General features: G+C 44.4%; 2 protein-coding genes across 2 annotated transcripts in view; one reads left to right on the top strand and one right to left on the bottom strand.

Moving 5' to 3' along the window:
- Window positions 1–18,910, bottom strand: part of LOC129695600 (zinc finger and BTB domain-containing protein 5) — a 413,756-nt gene that overhangs the window by 206,945 nt on the left and 187,901 nt on the right. The window lies entirely within an intron of this gene.
- Window positions 1–18,910, top strand: part of LOC129695607 (FERM and PDZ domain-containing protein 1) — a 96,519-nt gene that overhangs the window by 10,199 nt on the left and 67,410 nt on the right. Inside the window, exons 2-6 of the mRNA XM_055632713.1 lie at window positions 2,880–3,031; window positions 11,356–11,458; window positions 13,342–13,387; window positions 15,414–15,518; window positions 16,640–16,735. Of these exons, the coding sequence (XP_055488688.1) occupies window positions 2,880–3,031; window positions 11,356–11,458; window positions 13,342–13,387; window positions 15,414–15,518; window positions 16,640–16,735 (502 nt within the window). The remainder of the gene's footprint in view (window positions 1–2,879; window positions 3,032–11,355; window positions 11,459–13,341; window positions 13,388–15,413; window positions 15,519–16,639; window positions 16,736–18,910) is intronic.

The following is an 18,910-nucleotide window of genomic DNA, read 5'->3' as shown; positions in this document are numbered from 1 at the left end:
CTCGGACTGACGACACCAGCGGCCCCAGGCGCACAGCCGGTGCGGAGAAGAAGTGCCAACCCCAGCTCAACACCGCCTGACCCGCCGTGCCACTGCAACACCCCGTGCGCATCCCCGTCGATGACCGGTGTCAAAAAATTCCAGAAGATTAGTCAAACGTAATTTCTCCTTCATAAATCCATGCCGATTTGACCGAGCCTGTCAGTTCTTTCCAAATGCACTGCTATTACACCTTTAATAATCAGCTCAAGGATCTTCCCCACTCCCGAGGTGAGGCTAACTGCTCTATAATTCCGTTTTCTCTCTCCCTCCTTTCTTTAAAAAGTGGGGTTACATTAGCTAACCTCCAGTCCACAGGAACTGATCCAGAATCTATAGAACATTGCAAAATGGGGATTTATCTGCTTTCAATTCTGACAGGTTACTCAGCACCTTTTCCTGACTAATGTGGATTTCCTTCAGTTCCACCCTCCTGCTAGATCCTCGATCCCCTAGTTTGTCTGGGAGATTGTTTGTGTCTTCATTAGTGAAGACAGAACCAAAGTACTTGCTTAACTGGTCTGGCATTTCCTGTTACCATTATAAATTCACATGTTACTGACTGTAAAGGACCTACATTAGCCTTCACTAATCTTTTCCTCTTCACATATCTATAGAATCTACAGTATAGTATATTAAATATAGAAACGAGGAACTGCAGATGCTGGTTTACAAAAAAAGACACGTGCTAGAGTAACTTAGTTGGTCCTGAAGTGTCTCTGGAGAACATGGATAGGTGACGTTTCGGATTGGGACCTTCTTTATGATATGATACAATATGATACAACTTTATTTATTGCAGGAGGGAAATTGGTCTGCTAAAGGTCAAGAAACACAACAAGATACATGAAACATTAAATTAAAGTGATGAGTGGGGGGGTGGGGAGAGGGGGAAGTGGGAAGCGGAGTCCACAGCAGAAAGAGGAGGAGTTGTACTGTTCGACAGCCACAGGGAAAAAGGATCTTCTGTGGCGTTCTGTGCTACATCTTGATTATTGTGGGGTGTTTGGGAAGAAAGGTGGAAGAGGGGGCAGGACAATGTCTGGCAGGTAATAGGTGGATACAGGTGAGGGGGTGGGGCATTTATAGGCAAGTGATTGGACAAAGGCCAGGGATAAAAAGACGGGTGTGAATGTACAAGAATAGAACACTCGGAATGTAAAATTATTATTTTTATTAGAAGCAATTGTACAAGAATAAAACACTCGGCATGTAAAATTATTCAATTATTGTACAGTTTCAATTTTGACCTTTTAACCTGAAAATGAAGGAAAAGAAGAGAGAAAGAACAAGAGAGGGAAAAAGTGAAAAGTGAAAAAATAGAATCCCATGGCTACCAAAGTAGTGTCGCCGAAGAGTGAATAAAGATATTCAAAAGGAAAAGGAAAAAAAAAAGAAGAAAAATACAAACCAAAAAATAACAAAACAAAAAAAAAAACAAAGAAAAAAGTGGAGATATACCTTTCAGGTCCTTTTTAAATGCAACACAGCAGTTTGATCCCACCTCAAGCAAATTCAGGCCTATTATCTCTGATTCAAATTGCCAAGAGAAAACTGACAACAAGATTTCAGAGTGCTCACCATTATCTTAAAGTCCCTCCATAATCAATTCCCTACTCCAATTGGAGCGTGTCTATTTCCATTAATGGTCTTGCATTAATAATGAACCCATCACTGTACATCACTGCAATGAAAGGGAGTGTCAGGGCATCTTTCTGAATGGGAAGGCAGATGCTGGCTATGGAAGCATTTTGTAAAAGCACTGTGAAAGTGCATAAACAAGGATTATTGAGGTAACAGAGATTCCCTCTGTACTTTTATGAAATTCAAATGGAATTAAAATGATTTTCAATTTTATTCAGGTTCCTTTATTAAAATATATTACTGGGTTAAGCCAGTTAACACGGAAGTTAACACTGGGAGAATAAGTGTTCGACACGGACTAGAAGGGCCGAGATGGCCTGTTTCCGTGCTGTAATTGTTATATGGTTATATGGCTATTTGTGGTAAGAACCATATAGTGAAACAAGAAACATAATGTTAAAGTTAAGGACAGGAATTTTGGACGGAAACTCTTTTTTCATAAAGGGAAGAGGAAATCTGGAACTCGTCCTCTCAAAAGAGTGTGGCAGCTCTGACAATTGCAACTGTCAAGAGTGAAGTGCAGAGATTTATTTTGTGTATGAATATCTAAAGGGGTAAATGGTAGAATTAAAAGGCGGGCCATGGCCAAAGAGTCGAGTAGCATCCTCCTCACCTTCCCATTCATTCCTGTTTCTGGAGATTTTTTGAAGGAGGATGTGGAAAATAGTGTGATGGCTGAAATGCAGTATTGTAGATGCAGCCTTATATTCTCCTAGTCTCAGAAAACTGGCAGAGGTGATTCTGGAGTCATTGGCATCTATTCTACTAATTCTCAGAGAGGTTCCTGTGTCTTTGATATTTTCTCAGGGGTCAAGGAAAGAGCGTTCACGTCACGGCCCTGTTTCCACAAATCTTTCCCCCACCACGCACAAGAAGCACAAGAAGCGACAAGACAGACACCACTGTTTGCAGATGCTGAGAAGTGCGTTCAGCTCTGGTTGAACATCTAATATTGTGTGTGGACTTGATAAGAAGAAGACATTTCTCAGCAGTCCTTTTCGGAATTCTGCATCCACCAGCGGGTTGACTCTCCCTCAGGTATAAAGAGGGGGATGACCCATGCTAGACCCATGCTAGATCCATGCTAGACCTCCAATGAAGAATTTATAATCATATGGAGGAAAAAATGTGGGTTTTATTTTCAATGTTGTTCAAAATACTTGCTAAATGAGATCCTGGTTTGTTTCTGATTTAAGGAATCGAGCTGCTGCTGATGATGTGTCTGCTAATACAAACCAACTAGACGTCCCATTAACAGTGACAGTAAAGATTAACAAAGATCCACTGCTGGATTACGGATTTCTTCTATCAAAAGATACACCAACATGTGTGAAGTCTATCAGTGCAGGTAATTATCTAGAAGAGCAGGAAAGAAGTGGATAGATCAAGGAAACAACTGCCAGAAAGAATGGGATGAGGTTTTACTTAGTTAATGTCTGATATGTTTCTAGCACCCACACACAACTCACTGACTTCATCCATTTCACCACTAACTTCCATTCGGCACTCAAATACACCTGGACCATTTCTGAAATTTCCCTACCATTTCTAGACCTCACTATCTCCATCGCAGGTGATAGACTACTGACTGACATCCACTATAAACCCACTGACTCCCATGGCTATCTGGACTACACTTCTTCCCACCCTGCTTCCAGTAAGGACGCCATCCCCTACTCCCAATTCCTCCATCTACAATGCATCTGCACCCAGGATGAGGTGTTCCACACCAGGGCATCGGAGATGTCCTCATTCTTCAGAAAATGGAGGTTTCCCTCTTCTACTATAGATGAGGCTCTCACCAGGGTCCCTTCCATACCCCGTAACTCTGCTCTCACTCCCCATCCACCCCACTCGTAACAAGGGCAGAGTCTCCCTTGTCCTCACCTTCCACCCTACCAGCCGTCACATACAACAAATAATCCTCTGCCATTTTCACCACCTCCAACGGGATCCCACCACTGGCCACATCTTCCCACCTCCTCCCCTGTCTGCTTTCTGCAAAGACCGCTCCCTCCGTAACTCCCTGGTCAATTCGTCCCTTCCCACCCAAACCACCCCCTCTCCTGGTACTTTCCCTTGCAACCGCAGAAATGCTACACTTGTCGCTTTACTTCCCCCCTTGACTCCATTCAAGGATCCAAGCCGTCTTTCCAGGAGCGGCAAAGGTTCACCTGCACCACCTCCAACCTCATGTATTGCATCCGCTGCTCTAGGCGTCAGCTGCTTTACACTGGTGAGACATTGGCGATCGTTTCGCCTAACACCTCCGCTCGGTTCTCATTAACCTACCTGATCGCCCGGTGGCTCAGAACTTGAACTTCCCCTCCCATTCCGAATCCGACCTTTTAATCCTGGGCCTCCTCCATGGCCAAAGTAAGGACCACTGTAAATTGGAGGAGCAGCACCTCATATTTCACTTGGGCAGTTTGCACCCCAGCGGTATGAACATTGACTTCTCTAATTTCAGGTAGTCCCTGCTTTCTCTTGCCCGTCTCAGCTCTCCCTCAGCCCACTGGCTCCGCCTCTTCTTCTTTCTGCCCCCCACACCCTCACATCAGTCTGAAGAAGGGTCTCGACCCGAAACATTGCTATTTCCTTCGCTCCATAGATGCTGCCTCACCCGCTGAGTTTCTCCAGCATTTTTGTCTGCCTATAATTTCCCATCGCTATTCCTCCAGTACCTACACAGATGTCTAACAACACTTCTCAATCTTTGCTTTTATGGCATCATTTTGTCTTGGTTAATAAAAACAAAATGGGCAATTTAAAAAAAAACAACAACCTTTCTCATCCTATGCCTGGTTTTTCTTTCTACTGGAGTCAAAGCAAAGACTCCAAACAATATTGTCCATTTTGTACTGAATAAAAATGTATAACAATATCGAGGGGTCCAATCACCCCCTTAAGTTTATGCTGGCTCACAAAACAATTCCAACAATCCCATTGCCCCTATTATCCTCCCAAATATCTTCATGAACTGATTCTCAAACCACCCTCTTCTAATGGAGGCAATCTACAGCAGCCAATTATGGTACTACACATGGCGCCATTGGGATATGGGAAGAAACTGTAGCATTCTGGTGAAACACAAAGGGAATATGCAAACTCCAAATAGACAGCATCAGCGAACAGTATCCAACCAGAGCTGGTGGAGCTGTGACACAGCAACACTACCTCCTGCTTCACAGAGCAGGAAGGAGCAGAAATTGGTGTCTACTGTGTCCATTGAAGCAGTATCAGCCCAAACCCTAGATGGGCTGTTCAGGAGAGAGGTTAGGAAACACAGCTGCACTCTGGACAAAGAAACTTGGAACTCACCTGGAAATGGCGAGTGATGCCTGGCCAATAGTTGATTTGAAATCTGAAAACAATAGATTATTTTTATACAAAGACATTAGGGATATGGTGCAAAGACAGATATGAGGAGTTAGATCGCTAAATAGTCTAAATCACGGTGAAGATGGAACAGCCTCAAATGGTTCTGTGGCCTTCTCTTATTCTTCTGTCCCATGAGGGGCAAAACTGCTGCAACACTGGCCCCTGCTGGTCCGACGCTTTCCCTGAGTATATGGTCATGGGAATTGGATTGGTTTAAATGCACTAAGATGGGTTCCAAAGCAGCTGCTGAACCCTTGAAAAATGGAGCACCTTGCAGACCATAGCTTGGGGAATCTTGCACACATCGGAAGATGTGATATGGAGAATACTTTGTTATACTCCCACTGGTAGGGGTGGGATCACATTTGCAGATCACTGCCCCTCCATTCTGGGCTCCTCCAGCTCCCCAATCAGCCTTAACAAGGGCCGGTGCCAGAGAAGTACGTTGCCAAGATTCAGGTGCCAGTGCTGGGTGAGCTGCCTATGGGGTCATCATGTCATGTCTACACTGGACCCAAGACACAAATTCAAGTTGATCCTTCTGTTTCTAGTCTGCAGTATAGAATCAGACCCAATAACAGACCCATACATTCTTTCTCCTCTCGAGTAACACAAAGTCTGTGTGATTGACAAGTCTGTTCACAAACAGTATATAAGGTACAGCCATGTACTAGGGTGGCACGGTGGCACAGCAGTAGAGTTGCTGCCTTACAGCGCCAGAGACACGGTTTCGATCGCGACTATGAGTGTTGTCTGTACGGAGTTTGTACATTCTCCCCATGACCTGTTTTTCTCCGAGATCTTCGGTTTCCTCCCACACTTCAAAGACGTACAGGCTTATAGATTAATTGGCTTGGTATAAATGTTTAAAAAATTGTTGCTAATGTGTGTAGGATAGTGTTAATGTGCATGGATCACTGGTCGGCGGAGCGGACTTCAGTGGATTGAATGGCCCGTTTCTACGCTGTATTTCTAAACTAAACTAATATGAACCTTTGCTTCCTTCTGCCTTTGGCTCTGACTGCACTTCCCCTCACACACTCTGTGTCAGGAGTTGATGTGCGGAGGGTGGCTTAGAACAACAATCCCTCATTACTCCAGCCAAATCCAAAATCAAAGCTATTTGCGATTCACAAGCAGAAATGGGCAGTGTTTTACTGCTGCCTCTGTCTCAGGGCTCGTATTAAGTATCATCAAATGGAATATTCATCTGCCAAGAGTTCAGTGAATCCTTTTGGGACCTCTATAATTTGTGGCTAATTTATTTCTATACAAAAGCTGTTATTGTGTCTGATTCCCATAACCCAAGACCCTAAAACAAACAAGCTTAGAATTGACAGATTTGAATGGGATCTGAATCAGGGAAAGAACCTGCCTATCCTACATCTTGAGAGGTCAGGAGTGTTTAATTGTCACATAGACTAACAACGGAGCAATGAAATTCTTACTTGCAGCAGCTTAACAGCTCCGTAAGTGCAATATGCATCGATAATATAATGATGGAAAAAAATATATGAATGAATGAATAAGTTTATAGGCCAAGTATTCACATACAAAGATTTTGCCTTGGTGCTCTGCCCACGTGACAACATGACATACAGTGACAATTAGGAATGACACATAAAACATTAAACATTAATAATAAAATATTATTGATTAAATAGGATATATTAATAACCATAACACAACCATAACACAAAGTCCATAGTGCATCCTATGACACAGTCCATAGAAGTTCATATTTGCTGAGGTTAGTGTGTAATGTTCAAGAGCCTGATGGCTGATGGGGACAAACTAGTCTTGAACCTGGTTGTCATGGTTTTCAGGGTCCTGTTCCTTCTTCCTGATGAAAGGAGCGAGATGAGAGCATGGCCTTCATGGTGTGGGTCTTCAATGAAATTGGCTGTTTTTTGAGGCAGTATCACCAATAGATCCCTCTAATGGTGTGAATATTAATAACTGTGATGGACCAGGTGGTGTCCACTACTCTCTGTAATCTCATAATTACCTTACTCTGTGGCAAGGAGAGTATTAAACGGAGTATTTAACAGAAATTCAATGTGTGTGTCCTCCCTGTAATTTTATGTCTGTCAAAAGATGTTGAATGGATAATTGGCTAAATTCTTGACGGATGCTCTGGGCTCCTGGCACATTTCCAAAGCAGTAATGACCACTCTTTAAGTTTCCTTTGTAGAGACACCAAACGTCGTGAATAAACGGTTTCTTTATTCAGGCATTATTGGTTAGATCTACATTCAATAGTCAATAGTCAATAGTCAATAGTCTATTTAATTGTCATTTGGACCCCTGGAGGTCCAAATGAAATGCCGTTTCTGCAGCCATACATTACACACAAATAGACCCCAGACACAACATAATTTACAATTTTACATAAACATCCATCACATAGCTGTGATGGAAGGCCAAAAAAAAAACTTATCTCTCCACTGCACTCTCCCCCCCCCCCCCCCCCCACGATGTCAGAGTCAAAGTCAAAGCCCCCGGCTGGCGATGGCAATTGTCCCGCGGCCATTAAAGCCACGCCGGGTGGTGCGAGGTCGCACACCGGGTCTTGATGTTGGAGCCCCCGGTGTGCGCTCGCAGTGTCCCGCGGCCGTTCCAGCCGCGCGGGGCAGTGGTGCTAGGCCCCGCTCCAGGAGCTCTTCGACCCCGCAACTCGGGCGGGAGAAGTCGCCGTTGCAGGAGCCCTGAAAAGCGGTCTCCCTCCAAGGAGCCGCGGGCTCCCGGTGCCGCCGTCCACAGACCTGTCGTTGGAGCCTCCGACTCTCCGGTAGCAGCAGCAGCAGCAGCAGCAGCAGCGCTCCTCCACCGCTCCACCCGCTCCGGACTCGGCCAGCCCCGCGACGTTGACGGTGAGTCGGCACCTGAGTCCCCGGCTTCTTCCTGTTGGAGGCCGCTCCTCGTTGCGGCCTCAACGACAACTGAGACCCGACGAAAAAAAGGTCGGGTCTCCAGTGCAGGGAGAAATTTAAAAGTTTCCCCCCCCCCCCCACCCCACCCCACCCCCACCCCCCCACACACACACCCCAACATAAAATAACAAAAACTACATATAAACATAGACAAAAAATAATAAAATACACGTTTAGTCCTCTAACACAAAAGTCATTGTTGCTGCTGCAAAGCTGTTGCCTCGTGGGCTCGAGTTGAGCTCTTGCTGAGGTGGCAGGACACTCATGTGAAGAGGAAGAGAGAGGGAAGATTGACCCAGGGTTCGTTATATGTACTAGGACACACCCCTATACCACGTGACAATTCCTCCCCGCCATTGCTCAGTCACGTGACCGTACACCCGACTGCCGAGGGTTCGCATAGCAAGTGGCCTAACCACCGGGTGCCGCCACAGGACCCCCCCCAGAACCGGAGGCAGGAAAACGAGCAGGCCGACAAAACGCGGCAGCCTGAACTCGTAAACACACAGGCAGACCGTAAGGGCAGACATTGAAAAGCGATGGAGTGAGCTCACCTTCTACTGGAAGGTGTGCAAGCATGGTCAAGGTCAAGTTACATTTATTGTCACATGCACCAATTGGTACAGTGAGATTCAAGTTGCCGTACAGCCATACAAATAAAAGAACACAATACACAATAGGATTTAACAAAACATCCCCCACAGCGGAATCAACGTTTCCCACTGTGAGGGAAGGCAATAAAGTTCAGTCATCTTCCTCTTTGTTCACCCGTGGTCGGAGACTTTGAGCCCTCCGCAGTCACCGCTACGGGTGGCCTGATGTTTCAAGCCTTCTCGCCGCCATGATGAAACTCCGACGTTGGAACGGAAGAACACTCTCAGTGGCTTGGAGTTTCTGAATCGGCCACTTCTTATCGATGGCCGCTCCTGCTGTGGGTCAAGGGCACCCCGGCCGTGGGTCGGGACGGTGGGGCCCGCGGGCGCAGTCGACGCTCCGGGTGTGGGCCATCCCGGCCTTATGCCGAGGGTTGCGAGGAGACCAACGCCAAAGCTGCAGGATGGACGAGGTACTGGCCCGTCACGTCGACCAGCAGGGGATCGTGTCCTGAGAAATACGGCCGCCAGCGACGGCTGGGAGATGTCGGCAACAATGCAATTACAACAACAAAGAAATAACATGAAACTAATAGCAATATTAAGCTAGGTCTTTACATTGTAAAATGAAGAAAAAACAAACTACAGTGAGCAAACATACAGCAAAGTCCAAAATGGTCAGATGCCGAAAGTTCTATGGTTCAAATCAAGCAGGGTAGGACAAGGTTCGAATTGTCCAGTGTACGATGAGAAGAAGCTGTGCTTAAAACTGGGATGTGACACCATCCGACATGAAGAGGCATTGTTGACAGTTGTCAGGCTGCAGAGACATCATCCGACCTGAGGTGGCGCTGGTGACGGCGATCAGGCTGCAGAGACAGCATCCGGCCGGAAGGTGGCGCGGTTGACGGCGGTCAGAGCAGGTCGAGCGTCGCTTCCGTCCGGCCGTGGCAACCATTTTGGCAGTCAACTGCGGCAGTCATGTGGTAGTAGTCCGCGGCGGCCATTTAGGCATCCAACTGAGGCGGCCTTTACTGGCGGCCAACCGAGGCGATTCCCGGATGCGTGCAGGGCGGCCGGCATCGACGGGCCTCGCCCCACCGCTGCAGGTAGGAACTCCACCCACCATCATGTCGTCGGAGACTGGCTGCGCTGCTGCGCCCTCGGCGGAGACTGGTAGCGGCCGAGCGATCCATTGTGGGACCACCAATTCATGACCGACCAAGGCTCCTCCCAAGCTGCTGGGCCGGCCACAGCTCAACAGGTTATGGGCCGCCAGTGGCCGGCGATCTTCGGAAATCGCGAGGAGCAGGCGGACATCAGCGGACATCCGCCCCAGGTATGCCTGCTGGATTGGGAGGGCTGGCAGCCGTCAATCAAGGCCGGGATCGCGCCCATCGACCCGGACGGTCTGCGATCGGCGAGACCTGGCACAGGCGGGAAGCGCCGGTGTGGCCAAAAGGCACGTTACTGGCAGGAGTCGAGCGGCCCGATTGCGACGGCGGGGCCCAAAGCTGCATCAGGATGCAGCGCAGAGTTGACGGCTGCATCCATAGCAGTAATCACTATCGGGCTGAGCTGTCGGCTGCAGACATCAGGTCACCACGGTAGAGGTGGGTGGTCGGCTGCGAGCGTCGGGAAATCCAAAATATCCGTTTTGGAACGTCAGGGTCACCAATGTAGAGATACCAAACGTCGTGAATAAATGGTTTCTTTATTCAGGCATTATAGGTTAGATCTACATGCACACAAAAGTCATTGTTGCTGCTGCAAAGCTGTTGCCTCGTGGGCTCGAGCTGAGTTGCTGAGGTGGCAGGACACTCATGTGAAGAGAGAAGAGGAAAGGAGAGGGAAGGTTGACCCAGGGTTCGTTATATATACAAGGACACACCCCTATACCATGTGACAACTCCTCCCCGCCATTGCCCAGTCACGTGACCCTAGCCCCGACTGCCGAGGGTTCGCATAGCAAGTGGCCTAACCACTGGGTGCCGCCACACCCTTTTGATTCTCTTGTAATTGTACAGTGTATCGATATTTTTCCAAGCGGAACAAACACTTCAACAAAGTGGAAATTAAAAAATCAAAAGCGAAGCTGCAGATGCTGGAAATCTAAAAAAAAGGAAAAATGCTGGAACCAATCAGCAAGTTGAGCAGCATCTGTGGCAAAAAAAGGACCTTTTGTCTTTGACCTGATAGACTTTATTATGATGCTCGAGTGGGCTTGTTGAGTGTTTCCAGCATTTTCAGTTTCTGCTGAATCCCATTGTATTTTATTTACACATATGGTTGTAGACAACGTAATAAAGGCTCTCCCTGGATTACAAAATACTTGTTTTATGGAAGGTACACAAAAATGCTGGAGAAACTCAGCGAGTGCAGCAGCATCTATGGAGCGAAGGAGATAGGCAACATTTCGGGCCAAAACACTTCTTCAGACTTCTTATTGTTTTATGGAAGTATGTATTTACACAAATTCTCACATAAATTTTAAAAGCATTTTCCATTTAGTAATAGTAATAAAATGTTTCCGAATTTTCTTTCACGACTGGATGCAGCATATATTCCACTAGTTTAATTATGGGCAGAATTAGGGTGATTATTCCATCAAATAAAAATATTGTAGCAAGTGCATGAAAAACATCTCATCACCTCCTCCTACCTTGCCCTGCTCTGCTTTTCCAACAGTTCCTTTTTATTTTTCTTCAATCATGTTTAACTAATGTTGCATCCAGCCATTTTAATGGTTTTTTTTTGCTCCTTAGGTGGACCAGGAGAGGGAAAGCTGTTCCCAGGAGATCAGGTTATAAAGATTAACAATATACCTCTGGATTCTATTTCCCAAGAACATATAGACAATATTATCAGGTGATTAACCTTTTCACACATTTAGTGAGTAGAAAGATGTCTTAATTTACCAACAGCTGAATCGGTGGCAACCCCACCAGAGAAATGTGAAAGACCTTTACCTCATTAAGTAGCTTGATGTCAAACTCTGTTTAATAATTGTTCTTGTTAACCACCTTGGGATATTTTACTTCAGTCTATGCATATTTTATGTTGCTTTGAGCTCATAAATTGAACCATTATGATCACATAAAAAGTGAAAAGGTGTGGTTTTTCAGAGTGGAGTTCTCTATTATTATACACAGTTTAAACATTTACTACTTAAACAGTTCCCTGTTTCATGTAAGGTTTTGTGCGGTATTACGAGTGCAATGCCCTTTGCAGGTACATACTTTGCAGGTACATACTAGAAATCTATTCCAGGCATAAACCTGCATTCCATTCTAGTCAAGCCCAGTACTTCACAGATATAGTCTAATATTCCATTACACCCATAGCCCAGTACCTTGTTACAGACACAAATCTGTTTTACAATACAGGCACGGTTCAGTACTTATTTAGACAAGCAACTGAATATGGCTGAATATGCCCAAATCTCCACAGCCAAGTTCTCTGCCCTGTGCAGAGTACCCCACTCTATTACACATACCACCAAATACGGTTAATCCCTGTATTGCAGTTGTTCCGATTACAGAAATTTACTTTAACAGAATTCGCGCATTTTTACCCAAACGATTGAAACACAGAATTAGTCTCACCCTCACAGAATTTATGTGAAAAATGTAAGTAAATAAACACCTTTTTTTTCCAACTTGAAATTCTTCCCACAATGTTGCTTCGTGTTATGAAAATTGGGATATGGATAGTTTACTAGGAACATAACACGCACCCTCACCTGCCCTTTAGGTGAGGATTGTGTGTACGTGCATAGACACGTCAAGGGTATGATTGAAGCGTACAAAGTCATACAGGGCTGACTGGGTAGATTCAGGGATGGCTGTGTTGTCCAGAACTAGGGGTGACAGTCTCCTAATTTACAATTGAGTTGAGGAGGAATTTCTTCATCCAGAGGGTGGTGAGCTTTTGAATTCTCTTCTCAAGAGGCAGTGGAGATTCAATTGCAGAATATGATTAAGACGGGGACTGATATATTTTTGAATATTTACAAAATCAAGGTTAATAGAATTAGTGTAGATATGTGGTATTAAAATAAAAGATAACCTTACTGAATGGCTTGTTACTGCTTCTATTTCTACATTCTTTAGTTCATTGCACAAACATTTTAATTTCTCCATTACAAAGATAGAATTGCTTTACAAATTACCCATTGTAATTTCTCCATTACACAAAAACACATACAGTGAAGTTCCTCATGACAAAAACGTTTTCATTTTTTCATGCCATGTACCATCCGAGTACTCCATGAATATGTTGAATTCTCAATGATATATCTAGCCCTGATTTTCTTTACATACACATACTGGAATTCAAATACATACTCATCACTATAACTATTCACTGCTGAAGATGATGTTTGTGTATAGAATTTACAAACCTTTTGACTCTACTTTAAGAATTTAATTTTCATGAACTTAACAACATTTGGTGCCCAAATTTCATTAAACTCATAGTCATTATTGTGGAGACATTTATGCAGCTTCTAGAATCAGAAGCCATGCTGATGCTGTCGTTATGGAATAAACACATCATTAAGTGCAAGGAAGAAATGCAATGTAAGACGAATCGTGCACATGTTACAAGTAGTTAAAGTTTGTTATACAAAATATGTTGCCCCAACAAGTATGCCTTCATGCCATGAATATTAATTCCCAAGGTTACTTTCGTGCCATTTTCTCTGTTTTTAACTCATCCTGTTTTAATCGTTTTCCATTGGTTTGTTGCAGGGAATGTGGTAACTCAATTGCAGTCACCGTACTTCGAAATACCTCAGTAAGTAGAAACTATATTAGGAGCAGAGCTTTCTAGTTGATTTGTTGGGGCGTATTTTCCTAACCACTACGCATCAACTGAGATTGACCGCAGCTTAGAGTCATAGAGTCAGAGAGTGATACACTGTGGGAACAGGCCCTTCGGCCCAACTTTCCCACACCGGCCACCAGCTACACTAGTCCCACCTGCCTATGTTTGGTTCATATCCCTCCAAACCTGTCCTGTCCATGTACCTGTCGAACTGTTTCTTAAATGTTGGGATAGTCCCTGCCTTAACTACTGCCTCTGGCAGCTTGTTCCATACACCTACCACCTTTTGCATGAAAAAGTTACCCCTCAGATTCCTTTTAAATCTTTTCCCCTTCATCTTAAACCTATGTCCTCTCGTCCTCGATTCATCAGCGGGCAGTGGAGGCCAAATCACTGGATGGATTTAAGAGAAAGTTAGATAGAGCTCTAGGGGCTAGTGGAATCAAGGGATATGGGGAGAAGGCAGGCACGGGTTATTGATTGGGGACAATCAGCCATGATCACAATGAATGGCGATGCTGGCTCGAAAGGCCAAATGGCCTCCTCCTGCACCTATTTTCTATGTTTCTATGTTTCTATCTACTCTGTGCAAGAGACCCTGTGCATCCACCAGATCTATTCCTCTCATGATTTTATATGCCTCAATAAGATCACCCCTCATCCTCCTATGCTCCAAGGAGTAGAATCCCAGCCTACTCAACCTCTCCCTTTGGCTCAGATCCTCTACCCCTGGCAGCATCCTTGCAAATCCTGTAAATCTTCTCTGTACCCTTTCCAGCTTGGCAACATCTTTCTTATACCAAGGTGCCCAGAACTGAACACAATACTCTAAATTCGGCCACACCAATGTCTTATACAACTGCAACATGACCTCCCAACATCTATACTCAATACTCTGACTGATGAAGGCCAATGTTCAAAAAGCCTTTGTGACCACCTTATCTACCTGCGACTGCACCTTCAAGGAACGATGCACCTACACTCCTAGATCCCTCTGCTCTACAACACTCCCCAGAGGTCTACCATTCACTTTGTAAGTCCTACCCATGTTAGACATCCCAAAATGCAGCACTTCACATTTCTCTGTTTTAAATTCCATCAACCATTACTCAGCCCACCTAGCCAATTGACCAAGGTCCTGCTGTGATTTTTCACAACCATCTTCATTATCTGCAAAACCATCCACTTTTGTATCATCTGCAAACTTGCTATTCTTGCTGTGTATGTTCACATCCAAATCATTGATATAGGTGACATGCCGTAATGGGCCCAGCACCGAACCCTGAGGCACACCACAAATCACTGGCCTCCAGTCCAAGAAGCAACCTTTCACCATCGTCCTCTGCTTCCTTCCGTAAAACCAATTTTCTATCCATTCAGCTATATCTCGGACCCCATGCGATCTAACTTTCCAGAGCAGCCTACCATGTGGAACCTTGTCGAATGCTTTGCTGAAGTATTCTGAACTTCTGCCAGAGTTGCTCCGGTGCAACTGGAAAAGTCTCCAAAAATAATTACGTTTGATTCTGAATCATGTCAGTGTGTAAACATTTTAGTCATATACCTACACAAACACTTTTTAACAACATGATGTTCCTCTCTTAGCATGGTCGAATATTTGCAAAGCAATGTGTAAAATGTGAGGCATGGGGGTGCTAAAATAACAATAAGTACGTGTACACTGAAAATGAGGCAGATTCATGAGTAAGGTGAATTATTCTGACCTTGACAGGTCTGGTTGAGTCATTGAATGTTTGGAGCAGTGCAGTCTATTCAATGGGAGCAAAAGACCTAGAGTTGATTTCACAAATTATTTTCTTGATTTGTTAGCATCAATTTAGAATGACAACTTTGGACAACATGAATCATCGTCTATACACTAATGTTAAAAATGCAGTTTGACTTCTAATTTTCAGTCTCATCCCAGAACATCAGTGCAACACGTTCCCCACAGCGATGCCATGATTTTGATTACAGTGTCTTCTGTTATATTCAGGGGCCCAAATCATCATTTATTACTGAAGAAAAACGAGCCAGGTTGAAAAGCAACCCAGTCAAAGTACGGTTTGCTGAAGAAGTGATCGTCAATGGCCTTACACAGGTTTGTGCCTCCTGCATGTCTTTGGCTGACTGCTGACTTCATCTTTATCATTACCATTAGAGCCAAATGCTTCCAGTCTAAGAACTTTAGTTTTTCCTTGATATGCTGGTCTTTTGTCTGGATGTACCCCAGCTCCCTAAAGTTAAAATGGTTGATGGTAATTATTAGGTAACTGTGAGCATTCTCTCCAACAGAAATACTTCTTTTAATATCAAACCAGAGTGAAACTGTTTAAAATAAATAAGGGTATGGTTGCACAGAGCTCCAAAATTATACAAAATAATGTTTGACCATTAATATTCCAACTTTAATGGAACCATGCATGTGTTTTACCAGTCGTGCTGCCTGGAACAGACAATGTATCTCCTCCACTGAGGACTGATTCGTTCCCACCAAGGTGGGTCAACTGCCCTTTGCACCACTCATTACTTTTTGTTTTCTGAACGTTGACCCAGCCATGTATCACATGTGAGCAGTGAGAGGAATTGGCACCAGATAGACGTGCAAAACTAAACAAGGTCAAGACTTACTATCTGTCCGGAGATCTGGGCAATAGGTTGGGTGACAGGTCTTCTGCCACTAAATGGGTGAAGACTGAGCTCATAGCTACAGATATCTGGACAATCACATTTCCTTACTCCAAACTCTGCTGTGTATCTTCAAAGTGATTTAATCGCTGGATGGACCATATCAATTGGTCAAATGGACCAGTGCAGCATTTTCTGACTTTTCTGGGACCCATGGATGCAGATGGAAACGTAACAACAGGATGGTGAGTAAAGTCAGGAACGTGAAATTCCAGGAGTCTTACCCTATTTTTAGCTGATGAATATTCTTGGGTCTCGGGAAAGTTGGTGGATTTGCTGAAACTTTCACCCCCCCAAAGTAGGATTTTTGTGGTTTATTAATATCATTGTCTTCAGCTCCCCTCTCTTCCCATTTCATTTTATCCTTAGAATTTCAGTAGTGCTAGCTCGAGACCTATTTCCTGCACCTTCTCCCCAACTCTCTTCCACCTTCAATATAGCAGTTGTATCAGAGATAGCTAAAGATAATTGTATGACGTTGCTTTGTTCTTGTCGTGAATATCTTTGGCAGTTATTACTTTCTCTTCCTCACAGGGTAACTCACTTCTGTTCATGCCTAATGTCCTTAAGGTGTATTTGGAAAATGGACAGACTAAAGCCTTTAGATATGAAAAAAATACAACAGTGAAGGTAGGCAAGTAGTTACCTTTCTCCTTGCTGTTTTCTTTCTTCATTAAAGGTTTTGCTCAGTAAAGTGCTAGTTATTTACAATATAGGACAATCACACACACACATAATAACACAACAAAACAGGAGCAGAAGTAGGCCACCAGACCCTTTAAGTCTACTCTATCATTCAATGTGATCTTTTCTGGTCTCAACTTGCCCTCTGTGCTATTTCTCTATACCCAATCTATTTCCCAATCTAAACATTTATCAACCTCCACTTTAAGTACTTCTAATTATTCTACTTCCACCACCTGCATAGGGAGTGATATATTCTCTACAGACAACTGTGTGCTGTTTTGCAAAGCTTGTGAAAAGGCGGTGAATCATGAGAATAAATATTTCGTCTCCTAGCATGTACAGACAGCTAAACACAAGTTGACGGCAGATAAACTGAAGGTAGGAAATACGCAAGCTTGGCTCCTCACAATATTTACTGCTGGCTCCAATCGCAAATTTGAGTTTTCAAGTGATCTGTGCAAAGCATTCATTGATGCTGGAATTCCACTGTTGGAAATTGGAAAACAAATTACTCAGAGGTTTTTTAGGGAAATACACAAAGGAACCTATACCGAGCGAGTCATCATTACAGAAAAATTATGTTGACAGCAACTTCAACATTGTTGTGCAGAAAATTAGAGATGAAGTTGCATGCATCTTAGGCTTTGAGATGAGGCAGGGAACAGGAAAGCCCAGGTAAAGCTAGCCAATTACAGTGAGAATAGGCTAACTGCACATCAGCAGCGCCAGTGATCACCATTGAACACACTCGCTCGCAGTAGTTGTGAGAAGCTAGCATTGCCTGTAATTCCATCATGCCACCACTTCATATGAAGTTCTGCAGAATTTAATATGACTACAGCTCTGGGCCACAACAAACAAAGTGAAGACACTTTCCAAGTCCCGGAACAAAGAATTTGATTCCTGGACTGCGGAATGGGCATCTTGCGATCTTGTAGGTCTCTCTTCAGAGCGGATATCTAACTCATCCCTGCCTACTGCATCTGCATCATCCAATACTAATGACTCAGCCCATCCTCACTGCCTCAAAGGGAAAAGAGAAAAGGATAAGTAAGAGGAAAAGGAAGAAGAATGCAATGTTGGCATGGCCATTGCTTGATGCACTGGCAGGGCTGCCTAAGTTCCTGCAGTTCCCATGATCCCAATCCACTGAATGAAAGCTCAGACAAACAGCCAAGGGATGGACATATGGATAAGACCATGGAGTAATAGGTCAAAGTGATAATGTCCAGCGAATCAAAATCTAACCATTTCCATTTGTCATTGAATGGCATCATTCTTGGCTATTCTCTCACGACAACATCCAGGGAATAGTTATTTTCCAGTAACTAAGAACATGCACTTTATCGCTAAGGCAACAAAAGCATGTTGGTGGTTCTATCAATAGCAAATCTTAGCAAATGCAAAGTAACTGGAGGAACTTGAATTACTCAGGACAAAGTGTCATCTTTGGATGTAAATCTGGCATCAGCATAGATTGCAGCCTGATGTCAGGCAGGTGCGCTTCCCCTGCTGTACTGCAATAGACGCTGAGAGCGCAATCATCAGATGCTGCCTTGTGGTTGATCTACGAGTGTTGACATTGGAGCTGGCCATCAATTCCACTTGGAAAGGATGGGCTCCATGCTTCACACTAGCCATCTTGGAAGCTGGAGTGGCCTCCCTCACACTCCTACACATCTCCTATAGATTTTCAGGTGGCACAACACTCTCCAGGTAATCATGCAATCAACCAGTAACCACAACCAGATTTTCCTCTCACAAATGCGATGCTTTATCCCTTTCGTGGGTGGATGAGCTTTAGGGCTCATCTTACCTGTAAACTACCCAGCAGCGTCGGCAGAAAAGCAATGTTTGAGCTGTTGGCTACAAGCATATGGAGTGATGCAGGGTGGGTGGGGAGGTGGGGAGAGGGGGGTAGATGCAGACCTATATCGCTTACTCCTTATCTTGAGACTTTGAGCCTGGATCTGGGGTCCTTAGCCAGGGAAAAATCCTTTCTTAATCTAAGTCAAGGCCTCAAAGAATTTTATATGTTTCATGATAACATCTCACATTCATCTAAACTTAGATGATATAAGGCTAGCCAGTCCAATGTCTCCTCTTACCCGCCGAACC

The sequence above is a fragment of the Leucoraja erinacea genome, chromosome 3 (assembly GCF_028641065.1).
Source record: "Leucoraja erinacea ecotype New England chromosome 3, Leri_hhj_1, whole genome shotgun sequence".
In the NCBI taxonomy this organism is placed as follows: domain Eukaryota; kingdom Metazoa; phylum Chordata; class Chondrichthyes; order Rajiformes; family Rajidae; genus Leucoraja; species Leucoraja erinaceus.
Note: the sequence above shows the minus strand (reverse complement) of the source record. Positions and strands in the feature narration are given on the sequence as shown.